Source organism: Pecten maximus, chromosome 12 (assembly GCF_902652985.1).
Source record: "Pecten maximus chromosome 12, xPecMax1.1, whole genome shotgun sequence".
Classification (NCBI taxonomy): Eukaryota; Metazoa; Mollusca; class Bivalvia; order Pectinida; family Pectinidae; genus Pecten; species Pecten maximus.
The window spans coordinates 1,608,107-1,635,462 of record NC_047026.1 but is presented as its reverse complement, the minus strand read 5'-3'; the positions used below and the strand labels follow the sequence as shown (position 1 = coordinate 1,635,462).

The 27,356-nt window shown below is 35.2% G+C and overlaps 1 protein-coding gene across 1 annotated transcript in view; it reads right to left on the bottom strand.

The window, feature by feature from the left end:
- Positions 1–26,976, bottom strand: part of LOC117339256 (mucin-17-like) — a 39,198-nt gene extending 12,222 nt beyond the window's left edge. Inside the window, exons 1-2 of the mRNA XM_033900737.1 lie at positions 26,862–26,976; positions 5,537–9,229 (exon numbers count right to left, since the gene is read on the bottom strand). Coding sequence (XP_033756628.1) covers positions 5,537–9,173 — 3,637 coding nt within the window. The 5' untranslated portion in view covers positions 9,174–9,229; positions 26,862–26,976. The remainder of the gene's footprint in view (positions 1–5,536; positions 9,230–26,861) is intronic.
- Between the last annotated feature and the right edge of the window lie 380 nt (positions 26,977–27,356).

The window sequence follows — 27,356 nt, the reverse complement described above, 5'->3', positions numbered from 1 at the left end:
ATCAAAGATCTTGTTGTCTTGGCCAATCAAAATCATTCTTCTTTTGTTTCCTTATCGTGTAATTTTCTCCTTTACAACAATAATTAGTTAACTGCAATGGCTACTAAAATATCAGGTCATCCCAAGTCAACTTTAGAACATACTTCAGTGATAATCAATATTCTTGTTGTTATTGAAAATAGTTATTACATGTTTTTGTACAATATCCATATCATTTTTTCACCTTGCTATTATGCACAATTGCATAGTTCAATTTTATCATTAGTGAATCAAAAGAAACTGCAAAATGAATTTTGGAAGGAAACAAAATGGAAATGAAAGTGAGGGGATGTTGCGACACGTCCTATAGGTGATTGCAATATGGCAGGCGTATACGCCTCCATAAAAAAAATATGATAATTTTTCAAAACCACCTGCATGAAATTTAAGGCAACTTCAGATTTATAGCCCGAAAACAATTATCAAGGATGGATGGCCAAAGACAAACAATGTAACATGTCCTGCAGTAATGTATTACGTTTTAACACCCACTTCAGTTATTTCTATTTTTACTGAAAAGATCTATTTTCCTATTTTCAAATTACCATGAACACCAAATGTGTTATCAGACAATCTTATTTAACAATTATAATGAACACCAAATGTTTATCAGACAATCTTATTTAACAATTATAATGAACCAAATGTTTATCAGACAATCTTATTTAACAATTATAATGAACACCAAATGTTTATCAGACAATCTTATTTAACAATTATAATGAACACCAAATATGTTATCAGACAATCTTATTTAACAATTATAATGAACACCAAATATGTTATCAGACAATCTTATTTAACAATTATAATGAACACCAAATGTTTATCAGACAATCTTATTTAACAATTATAATGAACACTTGAACACCAAATGTTTATCAGACAATCTTATTTAACAATTACCATGAACACCAAATGTTTATCAGACAATCTTATTTAACAATTATAATGAACACCAAATGTTTATCAGACAATCTTATTTATCAATTACACATAATCATGTTCAAAACATCAAAATTTGTTTTGTAAATTATTTCTTGAGGAGTCTAAATCTCACTTGAACTCTCCATAATCTTTCAAGACTATAAATAGTACCCAATGGGGTAGGAAGGACTTGGTCAACTCTAGATTTGTTCAAACAGTCTGGACTTTATTAGTGTCAACATAAGTGATATTGCCTAAACTAAATAACCAGAAAATTATGACGATTTTTTTTTTACGATCGAGGTCTTTTGGCAATAAACGCATATTCCTAGGGGTATTAGAGCTCATTTATTACGCTGGTACTGATGAGGACAACCAATTGCAACGATAATGAAATTTTATAAATCAAATATTAAGTCTAGGCAAAGTGAAGGACTTGGTCGGTCAACTCAGCATCTATTTATGGCAAATTATGCTAGTGACATACTCTGTCAACAAAACATCTAATGAGGGACTCGGGTCAACTCAACATCTAGTGAGGGACTCGGTCAACTCAACATCTAGTGAAGGACTCGGTCAACACAACATCTAGTGACGGACTCGGTCAACTCAACATCTAGTGACGGACTCGGTCAACTCAACATCTAGTGACAGACTCGGTCACCTCAACATCTAGTGAGGGACTCGGTCAACTCAACATCTAGTGAAGGACTCTGTCAACTCAACATCTAGTGAGGGTCTCGGTCAACTCAACATCTAGTGAAGGACTCTGTCAACTCAACATCTAGTGAAGGACTCGGTCACCTCAACATCTAGTGACGGACTCTGTCAACTCAACATCTAGTGAATGACTCTGTCACCTCAACATCTAGTGACGGACTCGATCACCTCAACATCTAGTGACAGACTTGGTCAACTCAACATCTAGTGAAGGACTCTGTCACCTCAACATCTAGTGAAGGACTCTGTCACCTCAACATCTAGTGAAGGACTCTGTCACCTCAACATCTAGTGAGGGTCTCGGTCACCTCAACATCTAGTGACAGACTTGGTCAACTCAACATCTAGTGAAGGACTCGGTCAACTCAACATCTAGTGAAGGACTTGGTCACCTCAACATATCATGTATAGATCTATAGTGCATGTGTACAAGTATACCCAATGATATACTAAGCTAGAAAAATCCTGTTGTTATCTAGTTTAGCATGACCATATGTAACAGGAGACAAACATCCCATCCCTCTCTAGGCAACTACCTATTATCAACTTCCTCAACCACGTAGTATATATTAAATACACCCATATACACTAAGAAAGGCTTGGTTTCAGTAATATTTAAATAACAAACCAACAATGCTGTTCTTAGTCATCAATTCCTTTCAGCCTTTTTAATACTTACACCGAAGTTTTGGTTATTAATTAATTAAGATTAGCACCCAACAAGATAATAATTGTTTTTAAACCAAAAAATTCAACTCTTTATTTTACTGATTTTATAAATAATGATGCAGTTTATTATAGCTCTAACACATCCACAAAAAAGAGAATGAGTTCTATAACCCACTGGCCCATTAAAATCCTCTACTATCTAGATCTGTGGCTCAATACTTCACGATGGAATTTTTCCGAGATTTACAAGCTTGTAAGGTGTACGTGACATGTGCAGTTTGTTTTTCACATTAATCGACATCCCAATTAGTACCTCTGTTCAACACTAAACATCATAAACACTGGACTGGGAATATATATGAACAATAAACTACAGACACTGTATACGTACACACTATTAAAACAAACATTCTTGACATTGTCCAATTTTTTTCCCTTATATTTTAGAAAAAATTAGGTCAATCTGAATGACAGTACTAGTATTCACACATTTAAGTCCCTGTCCTTATGATAAACAATTACAGATTTGACTGCTTACTGGCCCAAAAAGGGATGGCCTTAGCTTGAACCAGAGCCCCCAAAAGTCTGTGGTTCACATAGGCTGCCAAATTATTTCAACTAATGGTGATAATGATTTATAATATGGAAGCATGTGGCATCCACAGTATAAAACTATAAATAGATCTATAATTGCATGCTTACATACTCTGATACTGGTCAAAATGAGGTTAATACAATCTAGTTACTTTACTGTCTAAGATTCCATGAAGGTATTTTAATATTTCGCTGAAGACTGTTACCAAGATGTTTGACAAAATCGTGTGGGTGTATAAAAGCTTTAAAAACATTTAGTACACAACAGAAACGCCTGTAAAAGCCCAGCCTATAGATATGTAAACAATGTGCTATTTATCAGAAAGTGACTAATTTGTTTCTACTAACCAATGAACCCTAAGTCTGCCAGGGCTTGTTTATATTTTCATTTTAATCTTCTGAAACCCCATAGCCAGTAAATATATACAGCTAATCAAATGACATTGATCTGGAATACCCAAGTAAACGACAACACCCATGACCTAGAAACCACTGCATGTACAACAATCAATTTCCAACAGCTGCATGTGCCCATTCTCCACAAACTTCCAGTTTATACCAGTCATGATAGGCCTTGTACTGTATTTGGGTCAATTTACAAGCAACAATGTTCTTTATGGATGAATATTTTTCTTCATAGATTGATATTCTAATCATAATCCTAACTGATTTTGAATTAAGGTTTCTATTTTAATGATAGATAAATGACATTGTGTTAATGAAATAAGTGAAACACAAATTATTTTTCCCTGAAATTCAAATCACAAGGTCTATAACATTATGTTTCTGGGGGGAGGGGGGATTGCTTAGTATGATAATTTACTAACCAAAGTATTACTTGGCAAACTCCCCTTACCCCTCCCCCAAGACATTTTGCCCCTGCGACTGAAATAGTCAAATCTTGACTGGCCTTGCTATCAACAGACTGATTTAATTAAAGCAGGGTACCTGATCGATTTTAATTGAGACAGGGGGACCTGAACAATTTTAATTGAGACAGGGTATACGTACCTGAACGATTTTAATTGTGAAAGGCTACCTGAACATTTTTAATTGAGATATGCTACCTGAACGATTGTAATTGAGACCGGGTACCTGATCAATTTTAATTGAGACAGGGGACCTGATCTATTTTAATTGAGACAGGCTAAGGTACCTGATCGATTTTAATTGAGACAGGGGGACCTGAACAATTTTAATTGAGACAGGGGGACCTGAACAATTTTAATTGAGACAGGGTACCAGACTGATTTTAATTGAGACAGGCTAAGGTACCTGAACGATTTTAATTGTGAAAGGCTACCTGAACATTTTTAATTGAGATATGCTACCTGAACGATTTTAATTGAGACAGGGGGACCTGATCGATTTTAATTGAGACAGGGGGACCTGAACGATTTTAATTGAAACAGGGGGACCTGAACGATTTTAATTGAAACAGGAGGACCTGAACGATTTTAATTGAAACAGGGTACCTGATCGATTTTAATTGAGACAGGATACCTAAACAATTTTAATTGAGACAGGCTACCTGAAGGCATGTTTCTATCTAATTACATTGTTAATGTTCAGTCAAATCATACCCCTTTAAAACCTACACATGGTTTCTGGCTTTGGTTAAAAACAGATTATTTCTTTGTTCAATTGACTCTTTGTCACAAAACTGTTTGTCGTATATATATACACCAGACCATGTAACAATGTGTACATGTGTACTGTATGTGTGCGATCTGAGGACAACTGTTACAGTACTATAGGCTCACCAAACACAATGCTTTGTACTTTCTAAAGCTCACAGCTAATACTTGGGAGTAATGGGTATAACCTGTTTACATTCTGCTCGACTCCAAAGGAGCTTACATTGGGCTCACGGCTAATCTTGCCTGTTTAGCACATGACCAGCATTTTATTTCCATCATGTGTATAGATAGACCACTACACGTGTTTCTAGATAAAAATAGCCCCCAGACACATAAGTTCTGACTCCAGAACCTGAATCAGAATTGATCGGACCTGACCTAGTTTACCTAGCTCTTATTGAATTATTATCCTTATACTTGACATGTTCAGTAAACCGGGCTAGATATATTTCATATAACATTTAATTGATCTTCTCTGCTGCTGTCACTAGCAGACTGCGACTATTCACACACGAACCAGTAAACTTAGTAAAGATACTGCATTAACACTGGCAAACTTCCTACAGCCTTTCACAGTAGATTAATTGTCCATAGTAAATGCTTGTAGAATTAATTTGGGTTAATAGTCTATAAACATGGAATTTATGTTTCAACATTGTTTTTTTTTTTCTGGTTCCTTTCATCCAACAGAAAGTCTATACCGTTCTCAATATTCTACAAAAGACGATTGTTTTATAACACCAGTGGCAATGCCTTTTTTTCCGTTCAATGGATTCAGTATCATCTTCCAATCTTAAAATGTTTCTAATAAAGAACTTTTGTCTTTATACAATGGCTTGATAAACGATGATGCTGTGTTCCTGCTCTCTTAACGATCACTGATCATGGAACAAACTACAGCCTGCAGGCAGGGTATTGAAAAACATTCTTCGGTTGGCTGAACTTACCTGGTTGTGTAGTGGATGGGATGACACTGTCAATTTTAGGTGAAAACTCTGATGGAACGTCCTGTCTATCACTAGACACAGAGTGAGTAGCTGTATCCGGTGTGCCCTGCAGTGTCTCCGTGGTAGACGACATAATTTCCGTTAGTTTCCCTTGTGGTCCCATGGGTTCTGTGGGAGTGGTTGTGTCCTCGGAAAGTTCAGACTGAGATGTGGGAGAATGCGGCCCACAGTCCAAGTCTTCAAACCCTTGGACCTCGTCCATAGCACTATACAATATCTCATATTGCTCTGGAGTCAGGTTCATCTGCTCCGGTAGGAAGTTAAAAGTGTCCGGATTTGGGAGGGACAAGCTGGGTACTTCAGTTCCTACTTCGGAAGGCAAAGTTGAGGAAGCTGAAGTACTTGTATTATCACCAGTTTCCATACTCAGAATTGTGTTGATTATCTTGCTTTCTTCGTCAGACATGGGACCAGTGGACGACACACCTGGCTTTGATGTCTCTGTGAGGGGGGAGGACGTCACCATGATGGACGGTGACGATTGTACATGCTTAAGACTCTGAGATAGAGAGGCAGAGACGGATAGACCTCCTAATCCTGACGAAGAAGCAGCAGACTTTATTGAAGCATGTTTCCCAAGTCTGATAGCCTCTAGGTCCGCATCAGTTAAATGGGGCACCACAATATCACCCGGTTTAGGAGTTGGCACTACGATCCTATCGGGAGGTAACTGTGGAGGCAAATCTTGACTGTTTGTCCTTCGTCTACTGCGAACTTTTGTGTTAAGAAAGTAAATATAATCATCCTGGAATTTCCCTGTGATTTTTAATTTTGAGTCCGAGTTACCCATTTTGACATATTCTGCTGCCTTTTCTGCCTTAGCTCTCTGCCTTGCTGTCATATGGGGTTGTACAACTGGGAAGTCGATAGGAGAGCTTGACAGACTGTTAGGGGAAGATAACTCTGTACTGCTATTACGAGATAAATCTGGTCTTCCCGACAGACTTACTCTCCTTGGTCGTTTACCAGTGCTGCCACTGGATTCATTAGATTCTGCCCTTTTTTCCCGCCCACTGCATTTTAAAACATTCTTCATGGAGGTATCCTTCAACAATTTTGCCATGAGGTGAGGGCTGGAGGATTCTGCCTCGGGAGGAAGGCAGTAATCATGGTCGTGCTCCACATGGCCTTTCCATGTGTTTGGAGATTCCATGGAAACAGCTGAATCTTTCACCGTTACATGCGGTCCGTTATTTGCACTAGTAACAATACATGGCATTACAGATCTCCCTGATCCATTGAGTTTACCTAATAGAGATGTACAACTCCCTAATTCCTTTGACGACTGTTTTGCTGTGAACACTTGTGCTGACTGCTTTTTCTTGGGTGACTCAAGTCCCATTGCTGAATTACTCACAGATCCAAACGTTCCAATACGATACTTTCCGATTTTCGGAGACACATTTTTATTTGGAACCAACACCTTATTTGACTTTACAGGTGTCACTGGCTGCAAGTTTGTCACTTCACTATCTGAAGACGACTGTTGCATTAATGCAATGATAGCGTCTCGTGTTTTGTTGACATCACTAAGATCCTGACTTAGAATTCCTGCAGTGCTGGACGTAACAAGGAAATTTTTAATATTTCTAATTTCTAAATTTTCCGGACTTGAGTCCGAACTTCCAGTTTCCATTTTCTGGTCGACGGGTGTGTCACTTAGCCTATTTGGAAACATTTTACTCCCACACGGAGTCCCAGGTGAAACTTCCACAAAACCACTGTCTTGAGATAAATCACTGACGAGGCTGTCCGCGGACTGTAACCTTATACTTTTTCTGACAGGTTTCGGCTCTGTCTCGGATAATCCAGCGTAACAGTGATCTGCCGAAGCTGGTGAACTGGTTTCATCACTACGTCCAGATTGTACAAGTGGTTTCAAACAAGAACTGATTTGATGATTTTCCAAACACGGTTCAGTTTTTAAGAAAATTTTGCTGCTAGAATTTGAAAAAGTTGGGTCATCAAATGCACTATTATTGTCACTGCTTTCTTTGAACATTTCATCGTCCAAAAGTTTCTCAGAAGATTGTTCTGGAATATCAACAAACTCTGGACTGCCTATATTTTCCATTGATGATGTAGAAGCTATAGGTTTTTTACAGCCAAGTTTGTCACTTCCTATATCTGATGGTCCTTTTCCATCATTTACATCACAATCACCATTGTCTCCTGCCAGAGCAACACTATTGCTGTAACTTGCGACTGTCTCTGGTTCTGATGCACAATTTTGTTTCAAAAAGGTAGATGGTTGCAGCGCAGCCTGTTGAGCAGGTTGTACTGCGGTAGTACTATCTGTGCCAGTGTCTGTAATACTGGAGGGATTACCAAGTTTATCAGATACAGATTCCCCAACACAATTGTCATCACTCTCCAAACACACATCCTTAGAATTAGATAATGAACTGGTAACTACCGACTGTGCTGCGTTGGACGTTGGACAACCAATATCGGATTGGACAGCCTCCTTGTTGTGGTTGATATTTATCACCATAGTCTGAGGTTGACAGAGATCTGTCTCCGAGTTGGGCATGGTGTGAGAAACCATACGAATGTGGTGACTTTTCTGTTTTGAGGACTCGTCCATTACTACTGAACTAGATGTGCTGTTCGATTCCAGCTGACAGGATGTGAGATCTCCTGAGGAACCATCACAATGGCTGTCTGTATCACAATTTGACCCACCCGAGTCAGCTACAGATGGTTGTACTATTTGTTTATTGTCACATTTGGACCGATGGTCTGTTACATCACCTGGGGAGGATTCTTGTTCTGTTTGAGGTGCATTTTCACTGTTAGGTTTATTATTATCACAAGAGCACTCCTTCCCCTCCGGTGATGCAGACACCGACATGCATGAGGTATCGCCACCCAGGCATGGAGCAACACTGATGCGTACATTCTCACATGAACACAGTGTTTTATCAGTACATGTACATGAGGTGCTATCTACGCTAGACTCTGTACTATCATTGATCTCTGTACTGACGGAGTAGTCTCCACTTACTCGGCTTATCTTACTGGCCTCTGCCTCGTTATCTTGGCCGGCCTCTGACGGGCTACCTGTATCACCTGTGTGATTCACCTGGTCACCCTCATTGTCCATCTTCCTGTCACCTGAGGCCCTCACATCATCCCCTGAAGGCCCCACGGAATCAATAGATTTTACCACTGTATGATCACCTGTCCCGTTCACCACGGTAACAATTACTTTCCTGTCCTTAACACTTGTCTCAGGCCATGAACTAGAAGGCTTTCCATAATTTTTACGAGAATTTCCATAATTATGTTCGTCCAACATTTTTTCTATGTCCGAGGTTATTTTCAGCACTCTGATTTTCCTGACATGAACACCATTATTTCCGTTTTTGTTATCACTACTGGTTTTAGCATCAGTATTATTATCTGTAACACTGTCCTGACTGTTGGATGGTGACGACTGAGTCATGGTCTGTCCCTGACCTTTGTCTTCGTGACCTTTATCCCCTTGACCTTTATCAACTTGTTTGAGAGCAGCTGCTGTAGCAAGAATGTCGAGAGGGTTGAAGGCCTCTGGCTTGGGTTCCTGGGTAGACATGGCTACGCCTCATATCGTGTGGGGACCCCGATTCATGCAGGCTGCCATCATTCAACCTGAAACACAAACCACCAGTTATAAAGTACTGAAGAATTAAATATTCAAACAAAGTATGTCAGCTAAAACCATACAACGTAATAAAATGCCACGAAAACAAAAAATTGAAAAACAGCATTTTTGCTACTTACAAGTTACATCACAGTAATATGTATACCAAAAATACTTGAAATATTAAATACCAGAAATATAAATTATATTCAATATTTTCCAGTGTGTATTTTCCAGTGTGTAACATTAAATATAATGATCATCATCCATTATTCTGTATTTATAGTTGTGTCACCTCAACAGGAATTTATAATACAGTGACTCTTTATTTTAATACATATTATATATACAATACACATCCGTCATCTTTTTAGGTCCTACTTGTTAAAAAACAAAATTTTATAAATAAACTAAAAAATATATGGATCCAATTTCACACAAATAATTGTATTTTCTGGAACATGATCAGCTGTTAAAAGCTACTTTTTTCAACATTACACACAAGCCACAGTTTAATAAGAGGGCTATGAACACATTAAATCTAGTCCTTCACCTCTGTGACGGTTATACACATGAACAGTTGCTTTACATAGAAATTCATGACCTGTCTTCAAAGTGGACTTCATACCTACATGTAGCGATGTCATAAAAGACTGGTGATGTTGAAAGGTTCATTACCTTCTATTTTTGTAGATTTACAAAACAGGGGATAGATTACAGACATACACAGATGTCCAATTCTTAATTTTTCACATTAAAATAACCTCCATGTCAGACACTCTACTAAACTCCAATATTGGGTTGTCAAAATAGCATAGGCTCAATCATTTCAAATATAAAACATGCAGTCATTATAATGAAAAGGCAAACAAATTTTTCACTAATTTCTAATTAAGTCAAAGTTTCCTCTGGCCCTAACACCAGATATTGGACATTTTGACAGATCAGACATCTGTCCATCAAAATGCCTATCCTTTGGCAATATACGGGCCTGGACAGAAATCATGGGTTAATTGATGCAAGCTAATGGCTATATATCCATGTATTTCATTTGACTGTATTAGCACAAAGCAAACATAATAATGTTACGATGTATGTATATTGATAATGTTATGATGTACATACATATTGATCCTGGAAAACCATGACAAAGCTGATTTTTCCTCCTCAACTAATCCTGCATACCCACAAGCCTACACAATGTACACACAAACCGATATATCTGCCACATGAAGTAATTTTCCAAGTCACTATTAATGTGTACCAGCAAGAAATCTATACTCCCTACAGTAGTACCTTGTATTCAGCAAGCCTGCCTATATCATTACTGTTTGCCTACTGGAATGATATAAAAGTCTGTACTCAATATAATCTATATTTACTAGCATATGCCAAATCTCGATATATTCCTAATCTAGATCCAACCGATTTTTAACTTCTACCCATGAATAGCTCGAAGTCGAATGGTGCATTTATTTAATTCTGCGAAAAGTTCTTTCACTGAGTAATGATTTCCAATTGGTGGATTATTTAAAGAGATAGCTTTCATATATTTCAAAACATAATTTTACCCATTTTTTCTTTAAATACAATTTACTAAAGACATGTTATTCAATACAATTCAACTGACTTGGACTGTGATATTCCATGGCATAGGTGTAAAGAAGAAAGGTTGTTATTTGCTAGTCTTGACCTAGGCCACGCACAGGATAGTCTGAGCTAGAGATACAGGTAGATATATCACGTGATCTATCGTGATTCCCACATTATCAAAATAACATCACCATGGTCATTGGTGCACTATGGTGATGTCAACGGATTGTGAAAACATGTAGTCAATCAATACCCTATGAAATAAAGTAAAAATTGAAAATCAAATATCACTTTGAAAAATTTAATGACTGTAAGAAAAAAATGAAACTATATATATATAAAGGAACATGTTGGTGAATTAAACTCCAAACCTTCAGACTGCAAAACAGCGGCTCTAGGACAACCATATGAGCTAAGCAGACATGATGGAATATGGAGCTAATGCTAAAATCAAAATACCTCATTATTTTTGGGGCCCATTATTATTCTCTAAAAAAAGCTCAAATAAAAAAGCTGTTGTAATGCCAAAAGATCAGTTTAACTATACTGAGTTATCTGTTTAAACAGAACATTTTAATATTGAATGAATTTTATTTTCATGTTTTTTATTTTATAGAGGCATTACAAGTCGTAAGTTATGAACAGTAGTAAAACCAGCTGGTTCTAGGAAATAAAGATTACAACTGCCCAGCTTAATCTATTGAAGATATAAGCATCAGATTTAATTTTATCTCAAATTTACAGCCTATATATATTCAACCTCTATAAATATTAAGATGTTACATTTACTACATCTCATACATCATATATTATATATATATATACTGGAAACTATGTTGACATCCCATCTAAGTTATTGTAGTCACAAAATATCTTTTTTTTGTCATGCCCCATCAATTTGTTGTTCTCCCTTGCCTATTTAGTTAAATAACTCTCGAACAAGATACTGAAGTTATGTCAATATCATACGTACCTAAACAGGACATGTTTTGATGTCTCCATAACAAACAGAGGATCATATCAATGCCTTTAACATGACACGTATGCTATGTACTAGTCCATTAGAACCATATATATGTGCCCCGATATATATACTAGTCAGATTTTGTAATAGCTGCGTCTTGTGTTTGTTCAGGACGAGAAATCAATGGGACACACCAGCAAGTCATAGAAACCTCACAACCCCACAAAGCTTCCATTTCTCATACACTTCCTAACACACAACACGGACTGCATACACAGGCTCAAGAAGAGAAAGATTAGTAATCGGAAAATGATTAAAGTTGACTGGTCTGTTTAAAGTTGAGCAGGATGTTATAGGTATTTAAATAACTGTCAATATTATTTACACAAGTAATAATTAAAGTAATCCTCATGACACATGCTTCATGAAAAGATAGAAAAAATTAATATCTTTTCAAACTGATATCAATAAGATGACTAAGTCTTGTAACAAAAGTTTCATCATAGCATGCAATATAGACGATAATCCTCTAATTACTAATACAGGACTACTTTAATCTTTCAAATTATACAATTACGTGTTGAATTATTTACTTCCATACATTAATTGGTAGAAATAATTACAATACCCTGTATGTTTTATTCCAACAGGTATCAATGGAAACCAGTTCATAAATATAATTATCAAAGAATTTCAGATGTTTCCAATAAAATCCTCTCATAAATAAAACATTTCCATTTTAATAAACATCGGGGTATCAATGTTCTTACAGAAAATATTGCTAACAACTCATGACAACAAAAAATGACCAATGTTGTGCATACCTGAAAACAAATCCCGTCTACATGTAACAAACTGTGACAAATATTACTCAAGGTAGGTGATCACACAATGGGGTCTTTTACTATACCCCTACATTGCACATGTTCATGTGGAGATATTGAGCATGGTTAGCTTGAAAAATTTACACAACCTAAGAAAAAAATTCTATTTCAGACACTGTAAATTATTGGGAATTACCATTTGAAATGTTGTAACCACTTTTTAATCAAATTCAAAAGTCAGGTTTCAAACTGAATACACTAGCTTTGTACAAGTCCCATCTTTATGTCAGATCTCCAGTTGGAGCTTGCTTGACTTCCCTCACAGGATGCGCTGGTGCGAGACTTCCAGCTAGCATCCCCCACAGTACAGATGGTGCCGATATTATGGGTCACAGCTGTGCTTGTAACACTGCTACTCTGCCTGAATACTTTCCCACATTAATACCACAAACATGTAGAGTTGCTCCTCAATTTACTCCAAATTTATATTAAGTTCAACCCATGTACATGTGTTGATAGAAAAAGAAATCTGGCAGAATTTCAAACAAAGAAGTAAATCCTCATTAGGCCAAAGCATTCAAGATTAAAATCTTCAGAGGAGGAATATGAAACAGGTGATTACAATAGATCCTGAACAATGTCGCAAATTTATCAATGTTTTAACGAGACTTCCAAATTATAATAAAATAGGCACTAACTACTAAATATGACGCCAGCTTGTTTCATTATTAAAAATTCATATTTCATAGGTGCCACACTCTCCACAGTAATGAAGCAGCGAATGGATCATGAATGTATATATATATATATATATGGCTAAATACTAAATAGACTTGCTCATCATTTTCTAGTACAAGTGCCTCTAAATAAAATCTCTTTAAAATAGATCACAACATACCTCATGAAATGTAAAAACTTAAAGAATACCAGTTACCAGGAAGCCTCCCTCGAGCTCTAGGCCTCGTATTTCATCTGAAACTGATCTGAATGTTTCATTATTTGACCCAAATTGACCAAATGACCTTTGACCCCTGTCTCAAAAAATCAATAGTTCAGGAGCATTTTACTTTCTTTTTATGAAATAAAACAGTAACATTTTTTGTACACAGTAAAAAGTATTGATTAGGGGATAGTTCTTATGATCAACTGAGTAAACAGTTTACACGACACAGAAATTAAAATGAACCTAAATGTATTACCACAGGATGTCCTTAGTCACAGGATGTCAAAAGATCCAACAAGAGTACGGCAGGGCGGGACAATATATATACGCCCATCGAATGTCATATAGTAGTGTTATATAATATTATCTTGCATTAATATCAAATACTGCCTGAATGAACAAAGGGCAAGAACTTTTGCAAATAGAATTTCTTTTCACGCAAACATAACAACATATCATGATTATAAAGCTCAACAAGTTCCAAAGAAATCAGTCAAAATCATTTAGGGAGATTTCTTGACAAAAAAATCAAATAATAAAAGGGGAGTAACTTTTGCAAAACTGGCGGAATCAAAAATTCTTTTCCAGGGAAACACAACTTCATATCATGATCATCATACCAAGTTTCAAAGAGATCCATTAAAGAATGTAGAAGGAGATCGGCCGACAAACAAACCCGGACAGAGGGATGATGCCATATTATAACATTTCCGTGAAATTTGACAGGGATATGAAAACAAATTGTAAAACTATTTCTGTTAGTCCTGCAACAGATCAGACTCTCTATGCTGGATGCTGTTTAAAATATAATGTAGTGTCTTCTACACATAATTCTATAAGAACACTTCTGAATACCACTACCACTACTTATATTTACAATCTTATTTTTAGCTATATGTCAAATAAAGAATTTCACCTACCCGACCTACACTACAGTCCTGTATTATTTTTCATTTGGATTTCTGTATACCACCACTCCTACGTAACACAAACAAGAGTACTGGTGTTTAATTTTGAATATGTATGAACAATTTTCACATCTATTATCACACTATTTAAATCATAAGCAATAACTAGTGTAATGTGATGCTATCCTGTTGGTCGTTTTCCGTGTTAGGTATATAGGACCTGTAATATTACCGGGACCCACCCAGTCAAGGATCAGAGGAGATGTTCAACCTCGGTAGATATGACTGTATACCTACAGATAAGGACACATCCTCTACTGTCTAACCTGGTAATACTAACATTCTAGCATTTTAAATGTTTGGACCAAGTAAACTTATACATGTTAAGTGTCACAAAGGAGCAAGGACGACACAGCAAAATCCGCTCTATAAGGTGAACTTAACACAGCTAAGGTATTCACAGGTAGATCTACCTGGGTAGCTCCTACCTGAATTTTTTTCCAGGTATCCACCGAATGGAAGGACATTATTATATATGCTTGCAATATTGATTTTCAGTAACTTTCAGAATGAAATACATTTTTTGTCACATAAAAGCTTTCTCTAACAAATGGATGGGCCGACATTTACCATCTAACAGGATTTAGTGCCATTACCTTACCTAAATAAAGTTCCATCTTAAGCCAATAATACAAATTTTAAGTGTTTTGACTACAGGAAAGGAAGATGCTTCTGTATATAAACTATAAAATATTAGATATATGTAAAGGTAGCTGTACAAATATATGCCAAGTCAAGCAGTACAAAATATACATAAATATATATATACCAGAACACCTGCCTGCTACCATATATATTATGCAGCCAACCCTATTTTATAGATGTTAAAATCTCCTTCCTTTCTTATCTGATGCATTGGACCAGTCCATTCCCACTGAGAGGGGAGTCCCACTTTGTAAACCTATTAGCACCTGTACATCATGTGTCTGTTAGTGGTGTTTGGGTATACTGTACCTACTAATTTGCTAAATGTTAGCATTTAAACTTCCAGCAGGTGTCTAACTAAACCCAGAAAACAGTTTTGAGGGGAAATACACAAACCATCACCACTTATTGTTAAAATAACAACACTGAACCGTCACTGTTCAACAGTAACTACATCACTGAACTATCACTGTTCAACAGTAGAATCAACTGAACAAAAACTGTTCAACAGTAGAATTAACTGAACAATCACTGTTCAACAGTAGAATTAACTAAACCATCACTGTTCAACAGTAGAATCAACTGAACCATTACTGTTCAACAGTAAAATTTAAACTTAACCAACCATGTTCAATTAACAATAACTTCACAATACGTCACTGTTCAATAGTAGAATTGACTGAACCATAACTGTTCAGCAATAGAATTTACTGAACCATAACTGTTCAACAGTAGAATTATAACTGAACCAAAACTGTTCAAAAGTAATATTACTCGATCAACAGTAGAATTAACTTAACCATCACTGTTCAACACCGGGAACCTTAAAACCAACATTTCATATATAATTTACATAGATCATCTGCCTTTTCTTTATATTGGTTATAAAGCATCTTGCCTCAGGATTCATACAATATATTTCTTAGCTTGACGTCATATTAATATATATCATACCTTTCTCTATACTGACATCATGATCACACAATCAATGTATATTTACATTATATATATTTTGCAAAAAAGGAAACATTCATCAATGAAATTACTTGAGGTAAAATCTATAAACCGGTACCTGGTGCATATCAATTTTGACCATCTGTGATCTGTGTAGGTATAGGAGTGACAGATGTAATAAAACCTGTTTTACCACACCACTGAAATAGCCGTACATATACGATAGATTTTTGTGTAGGCACATTGCTGTGTCATTAGCGACAGGCATATATACTCAACATATAGAGACAGATACAGTACACAACCCAAAAATTACTATCAGGATTCAGTATTTAATCCATGCAGGCACGTACCATCAAAAGATTTGAAAGTCTATCTAACACAACTTGTATTCTATATAAGGCCAGTGCTAAAAATATCTAATGGTCCCCTTTACCAACCCTGTGATGGAAGGTGTTGTGTAGAGAGGTAGGTAAAAAAAAAAAAATTTGTTTTTGTCTCTAAAATAACTATAGGAACATAATCATCAACTTTGCTTCCTAACTTAAGACTGTTACTTACACATACAATGTATATGAGTGCAAGTCATCAACACCAAACACAATCTGCAAACTCATAAATCATAATGATTAGAAAGATTAAATATTGTTTAAGAAAACAAAAACGATAGAAATATTTCATTTTAGTCCGAACATTATGTCAATGAACTTTGGGAAACATTGACAATATTTACAGTCAAACTAAATGGTACAAATACGTTTTAGCTTATAAAATGTGCTAGAGAAATCCCAAAACTAAAATTGATTTTCTGGTTTCCCACATCAATTTGAGTAAAGCAACATGTTTATAAGTCATTAACTCTTCTCATGCTATATATATATTAACACAATAATAAACTTGTTCTACAAATTATATACAGATTTGTTACAAAATGAAGCCAGGGTTTCCAGTTTTTAAAACATTGACAAGCACAAAGCCAACACTTTGTTCTATATTTTAAATAATGACTTTAAAATATTTTACTCGAACAAACAAAAAATATTCCCCAAGGGTACTCACCTCATAACAAAGGTATTTTTTCGAGATGTTTTTCCCAGGAACAATTATTTTTTAAACCTAATGATTGTCAGTGACAAGGTTATATTAACATACAGGTTCTGTGAAGTAAATGTGCTCAAATAAATGCTATCAAAAATGTTCTGCTTAGTCTGGATATAGTTGGCACCTTATAGGAATCCGAGACATGTCTTTACCATTGATCAAAGGTCAATCAACAATTTCATTGTCTCCATATCCTCACAAACACATGTACACAGATTAGTGGTTGTTTAAGATGTTTGACAATACTTAATAAACCACAGCATGGCGTAGGTGTGTATCCCAGACTGTGACAGCGTATAAATGAAAGGTGTTTTGTGTACACCAAAATTAAACCTACACTTAAACTTCCACTAGTTAAAATTTCATAACTAGTTTTAAATTACGAATGCATATAAAACATTTTTTTTCAGAAATAGTTTTGGTGAAAACACTCTGATATAAATGTAACAAGAAAGATACTGAAGTATATATATTGCCTGCGAATTGTCCCTTCACAATCTTTCACCCCTACAAACCCCTGGAGTGTTTATAAAATCAATAGACAGACCAGTCCATTATACAAGTCTGGGGGGGAACAACGTTCCACCATCACCACACAGGATACCTGGTTGTAGGAAGCTTGCTAATGAGTCATACACGACTGGCTTTGTGTAGTATGTTTTCATCATCAATACATGTTGTATAGGATGCTTCTCAATAATTCACATGCTTGCCAACTATTGATTCCGGAATACTGACAAAAAATGTCATCAAGATACTATTATTAAGTGAACCGGTATATATAAATGCCAGTCATTATAGGATCTTGTATGTTCCCAATGCTTTGTCCATAGGATAGTCATGATATTTCAGTATGATAAATAGCTACATGTATACTTATACACAGATGCCCCCAGCCTATAGTTTCCTGTACAGTACTTAGTTAAACGTAAATGCATATTTATACATATCGTATATGTGAACTCTTGAATTACCAGTACAAGGTTCAGCACAGAGTTCACATATTGTTTGTGGTAAGTCACATTCTGCTAGATTATATAACCTGCATACATATACAGTCAAACCTGTCTATAGCGACCGCCCAAGGGGAGGCAGAAAAACGGTCACTATAGACAGGTTGCCTTTATAGACAGGTCAAAATTATTGCACCAACCAATTTACAGGGGGTCGTTAGAGCAGGTTTGACTGTATATATATACACTGTTTAATGGGATCGAATCTAGTAATGACTGGGCATGGGATCAATATTTTTACTAGTACATCCAGTTTCAGTAACCAGCATAAAACTATCTTTTCTTTTTTTAATTGCAAACAGAAATTCCCAAGTATCCACAGGTGACTGTGTTTTCATGCCAATAACATACTGTATAATTTACAAGCAAAGAAATTAAGTTGGAGCCCATTAATTTTGAAGAATTAGATCTAAAATACTGTACTTTATATACAGAACCCAGTTACTATGAAAAACACGCTTCTGAAATAAGGAAATCCCTGCAGTGCTAACACTTTGAACAACAAATCTCTTGTAATACTGGAAGAAAAATGCTCTGGGCCTTGTAGTTTAATCACACTCTGACAGCTGATCAGGAATCTTCGCTGGGAAAAATTTGTTTCATTTTATACTTCCGAGTCTCCATCAAGAATGAAACAGTTGACAGTATATATATACCCCATCCCAAACACAAGTGAGAAAAAGCCCTGCTTTGTTTTCTGTCTAAATTGCAGGCAGGAACCAGTACCATATAAACTTTGAGACATGTATCTGTGCTGTTATAGTGTAACACATCATGACCTTGGAATTTTTACCCTTGACTTATTTATGCCCTTTCTCTATTCACCATCACTTATCCCAAGGGCAAAATAATTTAGGAATAATTTAGTCTAAATTAAAATGAATTTAAAACCAGCTGAAGAAAAAAAATTACATAAAATTCACAATTGTGTAGCTATACATTTAGAACTAATAAGTTTATAAGAACTAAAAAGAGACCACAAGTCATAATGGATTTAGAATGATGGTACATACATATATTACCAACATATTTAATGAACCTGGCATTCATTGCTTGGAGACAGATAAGGGTTAACATCTACATTTATATCAACTAATTAGCACAGGAAATGTGGTCCTTTATCCTAACCATACCATTGTAAAACAAAACACTTTTCCCTGACCAAAGAATTCAGACAAAATCAAGTATACTCACCGTCATGTAAAATCATCCATTCAAACAGTACTAGTACATCTACTGTACAAAGCAGACAACAAGCTACTACAGTCAGTAAGATACACGTGTACATATACAGATCTAGAGTGCATGTCTAAAAGAATTCCCATTGTGTTACTCTAAACCCTTTCAGTGAAACTTTAATTATCATATTTATCTGCAAATAAACCTCTTCCCACAAATGAGCTCCTTTCTTAATTTGGGAAGGATCGATTTTAAAACAGTCACCTGGAAGTGGTTCGCAAACAATCCCTCCTCAAACTTTGAAACTGAACTTTTTCATAAAGGGAGGAGGGAGGAAGAGGTATGAAAAGGAGTAATATTACATCTCATATCAAAAGCTTACCCAGGGTGACTTCGAATCCAGATTTCATTTCAGTAATACTTACCATATATAACTTTTACATGCACCAATACAATTCCTACACCCATCTTTGTAGCTCAAAACCAAGATTCAGAAACAGCCTCAATAAACCTCATAATAATCCACAGTCACAATGGAAGCAACTGTGTATGATATCTCGTGTGATCACATTGACAATAATTCAAAATGACATGAAATCATTTCACATCTAACGACTCGCTCCAATTCTAACAACTATGTTGGTTCTTAAAGATCTGTACACCACTATAGCACATCAACAAATGCATCATCACAAGATTCAATAATGATATCTACCTGGTGTTTGTAATCAACAATGACAGCCAAGTGTTAAGATAATCAAATACATTTCTCCTCTTGTCCTCTACACCAATCTTAATATTCCTATTTCTACCATAAACAGAAACGGCCATTAATTCCAGTATCCAATGTTTTTTACTCACCTAGTTCCATTATTTTACTAGCATACATGGTTATATTGCTTGAAGAATCTTGATGTCAACCAATTCGAGAAGCCACCCAATACTTCATATATATACGATTTTGTAATATTCCCAGATACCAGTGCAAACAGTTTTAGCATGAAGTTCCAATTATCGTAATTATGAGTTTATGTTCGCTTAGTTCCACATTTTTTTAATGTAACACATGTGGTCGCATGGCGAACTAACACAGTGAAACATGTGTCACATAGGAAATGACTCATAGCTAGTATTATCAGCAAACATGGTGCATGTTTAGACTTCTTGAAAAATATGCATTGCCTTATAACAAACTTGTAAACTGTGAACTATTAAATCTGTTTATAAAATGTCGTGTTTACCTTTATTGACTTGAAAAAATTGACTTCATCCTAATGCCTAGCCGTTCATTATAAACTTTATATATATATAATTCAAAGGTTTATTGAACAATTTTAATTACATTTATAAGTAATTTGATGGCGTTAATAAACACACACATAAACATACATCACGGTTTATAAAGTATATTGTATTTATAATTAGATTATACTGGAGCAAGCCCGCTCTCCTCATTTTTAATAACTGTTTTATTAATAGACAAGGTCTTCGTATCACCTCAGAGTTAAACATTATTAGCAGACAAAGCGGTTAATAGATTTCCATCTTTTGACATGTTTAACTTCATATTATTAAGGTATATTTCTCTAACTTGGTCATTTAAGTACATTTATAGCCAAAAGTGGATTTCATGTATAATTGTTATGACAATTAATGAAAAATATTATAAACACATGCACATTTTCAATAAAATGTCAACAGTATATTGTCAACAGAATTTTCAACTTTCATTTGTAATGAAAACCACAGAAGTTTTATATTTTAAAATAAACATGTATGCCAATTAATATATAGAATAAATATCAATAATCACGTACAGTAGTACTACCACATTTTTTCCTGGTAAGGTAATTACAAATCCCTGGACTTTGATTAACCTATACATGTAAAACCAGGTTTATCAAGTTTTTATACCAAAACATGGGGATGATGTGTACATGTGGTGAAGGTCCCCCCTATTGGGCCTCGCCATGCCTGTGAGTAGGACCTCTGATAACATCAGACATATAGTATACATATGTTATAAAGGAGTACTGTGAAAGCATTTTCAACATAAAGTTTTCCTGGCAAGGTTTCAATGGGTTAATCTTTTCAAATAGAATTAATTCGTGCAAAATTTTAAAATATTACACAAATAGTAACAGGTAATACAAATGTTTCTCCATCTTTCTACCTCATGGTAACCATGGTAACCACAGAGATTAATTATTAATACATGTATTGAATTAAATATCTATACAATTGTATATTTATATAATCATCTTGATAAGATCTGTCTACATTTAGTTAACCATAAGAATAACATATTTTTTAATGGAAGAAATTTTACACCTCTTAGGTTTTTTTCTACTTGAAAAATCATTTTGCATGCTATTATAATGTATTTGATAAACAGAATCTCAAACTTTCATTCTAGCTGTTGAGTTTCATACACCATAACAAAGGTGGACTCTGGGGATTTTGTGCATGAAAATAATGCAAAACATGGACATGGTATACTGTACATGTACATGTGCAACAATTATGTGAATGGCATGGAGTACACACACATGTACATAATCTCACATATTGAACTTGAGCTCTACACACTGCAGTTATACCTGTATTATACTCTACCTGTGTAGCTCCTGAAGTCGAGTCTAAACAACTTGCTAGATCACTTACCAAGAAGTATTCCATGGGGGTTTTAGTGTTTGTAATGTAGTTATACACGACCGTCACTGAACCGTGGCAACGTCAATAATGGAACTAACCCACATATTGTTAACCACCTGAATGACATTATCTGCTATTGAAACATGAAGGTATTTTTGTAAAATCCTACACCGCCACAGAGGGGAACAGCTAGCACACTGATTATTTTGTATGGAGCAATGACGTTGTACAGCATAATACTGAAAATGCTTTAAAGTAACAACATTAGTGAACATAAGGTTGTGTCGGAAGATAATACTCTATAGGACAACAGTTTTAGAAGTTACCATAATGCATTCTTTTCTCTTTGATAATAACATAGTGAAGTCTTTCGTTGTAAAGTAATTCAAGTGACAATATTAATTTGTAAAGGCAAATTAGTGTTCAAGTTCCAAATAACACAATATATATGAAACCATTACTACAATATATATCATAATTCAGTTTAGTGATCGAATCTCAATAGTTTTTCCTTGATCATCAAGAACATGCATTCACTTTCAGCCATTTTTTTTATTTCCATTTGGATTCTCTAATAAATTTGGTCATGATGTACACAGTATGCGATAAATCAAATTATCATTAACTCTATATAAATTAACATTTTGCAGCACTTTCTTACAGTAATTATTGACCAATAACCCTGATAAAACATAAACGAATCAAGACAATTAGGTATTTTGTTTTTAGTAATTCCACTAACATGACTATTCAATAATACCATTTTTGTAACAAAATACATTTTTTCAGACGATCAAAATTTTACCGGTATTCGGATATATCCATTGTGGAAGTGCACCAACCTCATTGTACTGGTCAGTTTATTATAATATGTTGTATACCACAGAGTGGGGATTAGACAGGTTTCACTAAACCACAAAGAGACAACAATCTTATGATATATCATTCATCAATACACTGCAATTTTTAACTATGTTTTAATTCTAATCCTGTGTTCAAAAAATTGCTTTCCTGTTTTGATAATCAAATATCAAGTATGATGTACTACATTAAAGCTCATTTTTATTTCTGATGCAAATATATATGGAGTGAAGAGCTAACTGACAAACCTTAACAAGTTATCCACCTGTCATCTCTACAGAAATATTTCCAGCCACATACATAAATCAATAGTCTACCGCACTGATGACATCATATCCTCCAAATGTGACAAGACACACCCTCCAGGTCAGCTTAGTCAACTGTTATACTAACAGTTAAATTTCACAGTAACTCTGTTTTGAAATAACATGTCTTCTTGTGCAACCAACATAATGAAAATTAACATTAATATTAAATTGTTTGAAATTATCAAGAACTGAACAAATATTCTATTAATCATAACGACCAACACATACTAACACACTTTTGAACAACAGAAAGTACTGTTAGAATTTTTAACCTATAATTTTACTATTTTCTTTTTTTTTAACTGAAAAAGGACACAACATCACAGATTGCATAAACATAATATTACACAAGGATAGAATCAGAAATTAAATTATTTCTTTATTCGCCATGATAATCCTCAGTTTACAGGAGACTGCAAGCACCGGACACAGTAAATATAACCTCAGATGGAGATCTGAGGCAAGTGTTTGAACTCTACCCAAGTCAGTTGGTGCTTCTCATTAAAGCAGACAGACCATCCTATGCAGTTGTGTACTTGGGTCAGACACTTTAACCTCAATTGTTCTGTATAGGACTAGCAAGGGATTGGTCTCAATATGTTCTTCAGTGAGGTAGCCACCAGCTACTACAAGGAGACAGTCTAAAATTGACTCAAAGGGCGATTAACTAAAAATCTAAGGGATATGTTGTCTATTTTACTAAAATTCAATTCATTAATTGCAAACAGCCTCATCAAATATGGCTCAAAATGTATCCTTTCCGATTTAGTCAACTTTTCAAATGTAGAATGTTAATTCAGATATATTTAATCATATGAACATGTGATCTTTCAATCATTACTATGATTATCACCAGAAATTTGTCTCAATCAACACAACTACACTACCATGTCCACAGTATCTATTAAGGAGTCGTATAATATATACTACCAAGTCGATGTTCAGTCACCATACCATTTCATAAGTAATCTGAATACTTTGTTAAAATACAGGCAGGAAATGGAAAGTGAGATAGCCTATCACACAAAGTTTCCTGAAGTTTAGAATAATACTCTAGGTCAACACCAACTATGGCTCAATCACATAATTCGCCTAGTAACACTAATCAATACCAACGTACAAGTTTGGGGCCATACTAAAGGGAAATCAATACTGGATCGAAGTTACCGGCTTTGCTCCACTGAGTCGATTCCCACAATCGTCTTAGCGTCTTTCCTCAAGGTCACTAGAAATTTTGTATACACCATGGCCAGAGCGTCAAAGAAACAAAGGACACAGAATTGGTTAAAGGCTTAAATCAGTAACAAAGTAATCCACTGTAATTCCATCTCAGGTGTGTATTTCCATGTCAGGCAATGTATTTCAAACACCTTAAACTTGGATTAATGAAAAGTCCGCTATATATTGTTCTCTATTGAAAATCAGACTTAAGCCAGTGAAGGTCCTAAGTATCTCAATTATCACTGTTGAAAGTTTTTTCCTTATATTTTTATGTTTCTTACAAAATACCTATTTAGCTATACGTTTCACATCAACTCCTGCAGAAAATGTATTCATGTGCCTTATAAAACCATTTGCATGTATAGAGAAGATACTCCTATAAAAATTTAACTCCTGTATAAATTCTGTTGAAATTTTATAATGAATCAAGACCTTGGCACTTACACAAGCTATTTCTTAATATACATTCACTTTAAAACCCTTTACAAGCCTGTACTGCAAGTTGTTTATAGATCCATATACAGCTAGTTCTGCTGGCCAAACATTGATCAAAATGATCAATGGGCCACGACTATACACAGCAGAGACTTGTGACTGAACTAAGTACGAAGCTCACCCTTATCCCAAGAGATACTTGAATATAAAATCGGGCAATTGAAGATATGTATGCATTATCTACTCCCCACACAATTTGAAACAAAGTGCAAAACTTCTGTATATAAGCTTAAGGGGACACAGTCGGAATGCGAACAAGTCAACTCCATTTGGTATTGCTAGCAAGGAACTGCAGGATATATATTTCAGTTTCTATCAGAATTTCTTTAATCAAAGACATGAATATATACACCAGGTATTGATCTGACTGCATGAAAAGTAATCCAAAGTATTTGAACAAAGGAAACAATCTGACATTATTCCATGAATCTATTCAATTGGTCAATAAAGTGTTTCTTTGCATTAAAGACAGAACAAAACTATATTGGGAGTAAAATAAGTAATTTCTGAAGAAAATCTTTTCCTTTTACTGCAAAACCTTAATTGAAGTGGAGGTGCAAATGGAAGTTTTGCCAATACTGCAATATAAATTGGATGCCAAAACTCCCAGAAACTTGACAGGTGTTTTACACATTACAATTACTTCCACAAACCATGACCCCCTAGGAGTCACACCAGGTACCTGTATAAATCTATTTATCCCTTTGGGGCAGGTTGGCCAATAGGGCCAAGATAGGCAATCCAGGTAAATAACAAGGGTTTTCATAGAACCCCATCTGTCATACCTCAAAATGAAGTAAACAATTCTAAATAACAAGAAAGACTCCAATCCCAAATAAAACCGACCATGCCTGCAGGGTATGAATTTATATCAGATAGGACATGTAGCACTGGCTACTGACTCTTACCTTGTCAGCAGGTGATATAATGCCTTCACAGGTCATGTTTACCTTTATGTAATGCAAGACTGAACAATGAAAGGACATTCATGACCAATTATCATAAATATAATTCATGGCCACATAACATTAAATGGCTTAATACATCAGAACACATACTGTATTAGAAATACAGGCAAAACATATTCAGTATCCTACTGATGTTCTCAATATCTTATGATAAGATATTACATCTTTGACTACAGCAGGATAAATGTATATATAAAACAGCATTAATTCTAATTGAATAAGCTCGTCATGATTAATAAAATTTAATAAACAGATAAATTAAATGAGATTTTCAATAACCTGTACTCACTAAGAGGCTTCTGTTTAGAAATACCAATGTTACAATTTGAGATACGACCCGTTTGTTAAAATAATTTCAACACTTGCAGTAAACAGGCATAACTTTAAGTTGAATAAAATATTCCAACGTGATTTCACAATACATATCTTTTTAGGAAAACATCATGCTTCGAAATCAATAATTAAAACAGTTAAAACGAGTAAAAACACACCATTGTACACATAGATTCAATGTAGTCAGAATGGTAATGTAGAACACATGTCGAATGTCAGCATTCGAAAACATATGCATCGTCGCATGGTTTCTCAGCCTTGACAAAGGCATGTTCTATTTATAGAACCAAACGTAAACACAAAAGGAAGAGGCACTCCAAGGGTTACTTGGATAGTTTATTAGAAGTTTTAAGAATACGCGTGAACGGGAAATGTCCCAATGTAGTAAAATATATTTTATTTTAATTAATAAAAATATTTGATATAACCTTTATTTCATTTCATTCACAAGTTTCATATATCAAGCTGTCCGCTTAGCGCATAACATCGGTAACTGGAGTTTACCGCCATTTCCTTTTTATGTCGACAACGTGCCCAGCGCAGACGATGCATAGGTTATCGCAGGAAATTGCATCATTACAACTACATGAACCGACACAATTGTGGGCTACTTACATTTGTAATCACACAACGAAAGTATCCAGAACACAAACGATTTGAAAATGTACGGTTTTATGCGGATTTTCGGTCATTGTGTAACGAAGCGGATGCCACACTCCCTGTTCGTCTGAACACTGACCAAGGAATGTCGATTGACGAAATAGTCACGAGACGCGGGTGAAGTAAAAATAGCAATTATAAAACGAGCGAAACGAAACGAATCTGAAACTTCTGCTGTTGATATGGGATAATAAGGATATTTTCGAAATATACATAGATATGTCTACACGGACAGAGTATATACATTACTCTATAAATTATAGAAACATTTAAACGAGAATGTATTTAAAAATTGTAGATTATCTAGATCTAATAAAGTAGTGTGACTGAGTCATTTGCTATCTTCTGCGATGACGTTTGACTTCGTTAACCAACGATCACAGACGATATCATAGGGACTAATATATAGAAATACTATATAAATACGTAATACCGCGGTACTTTATAAGT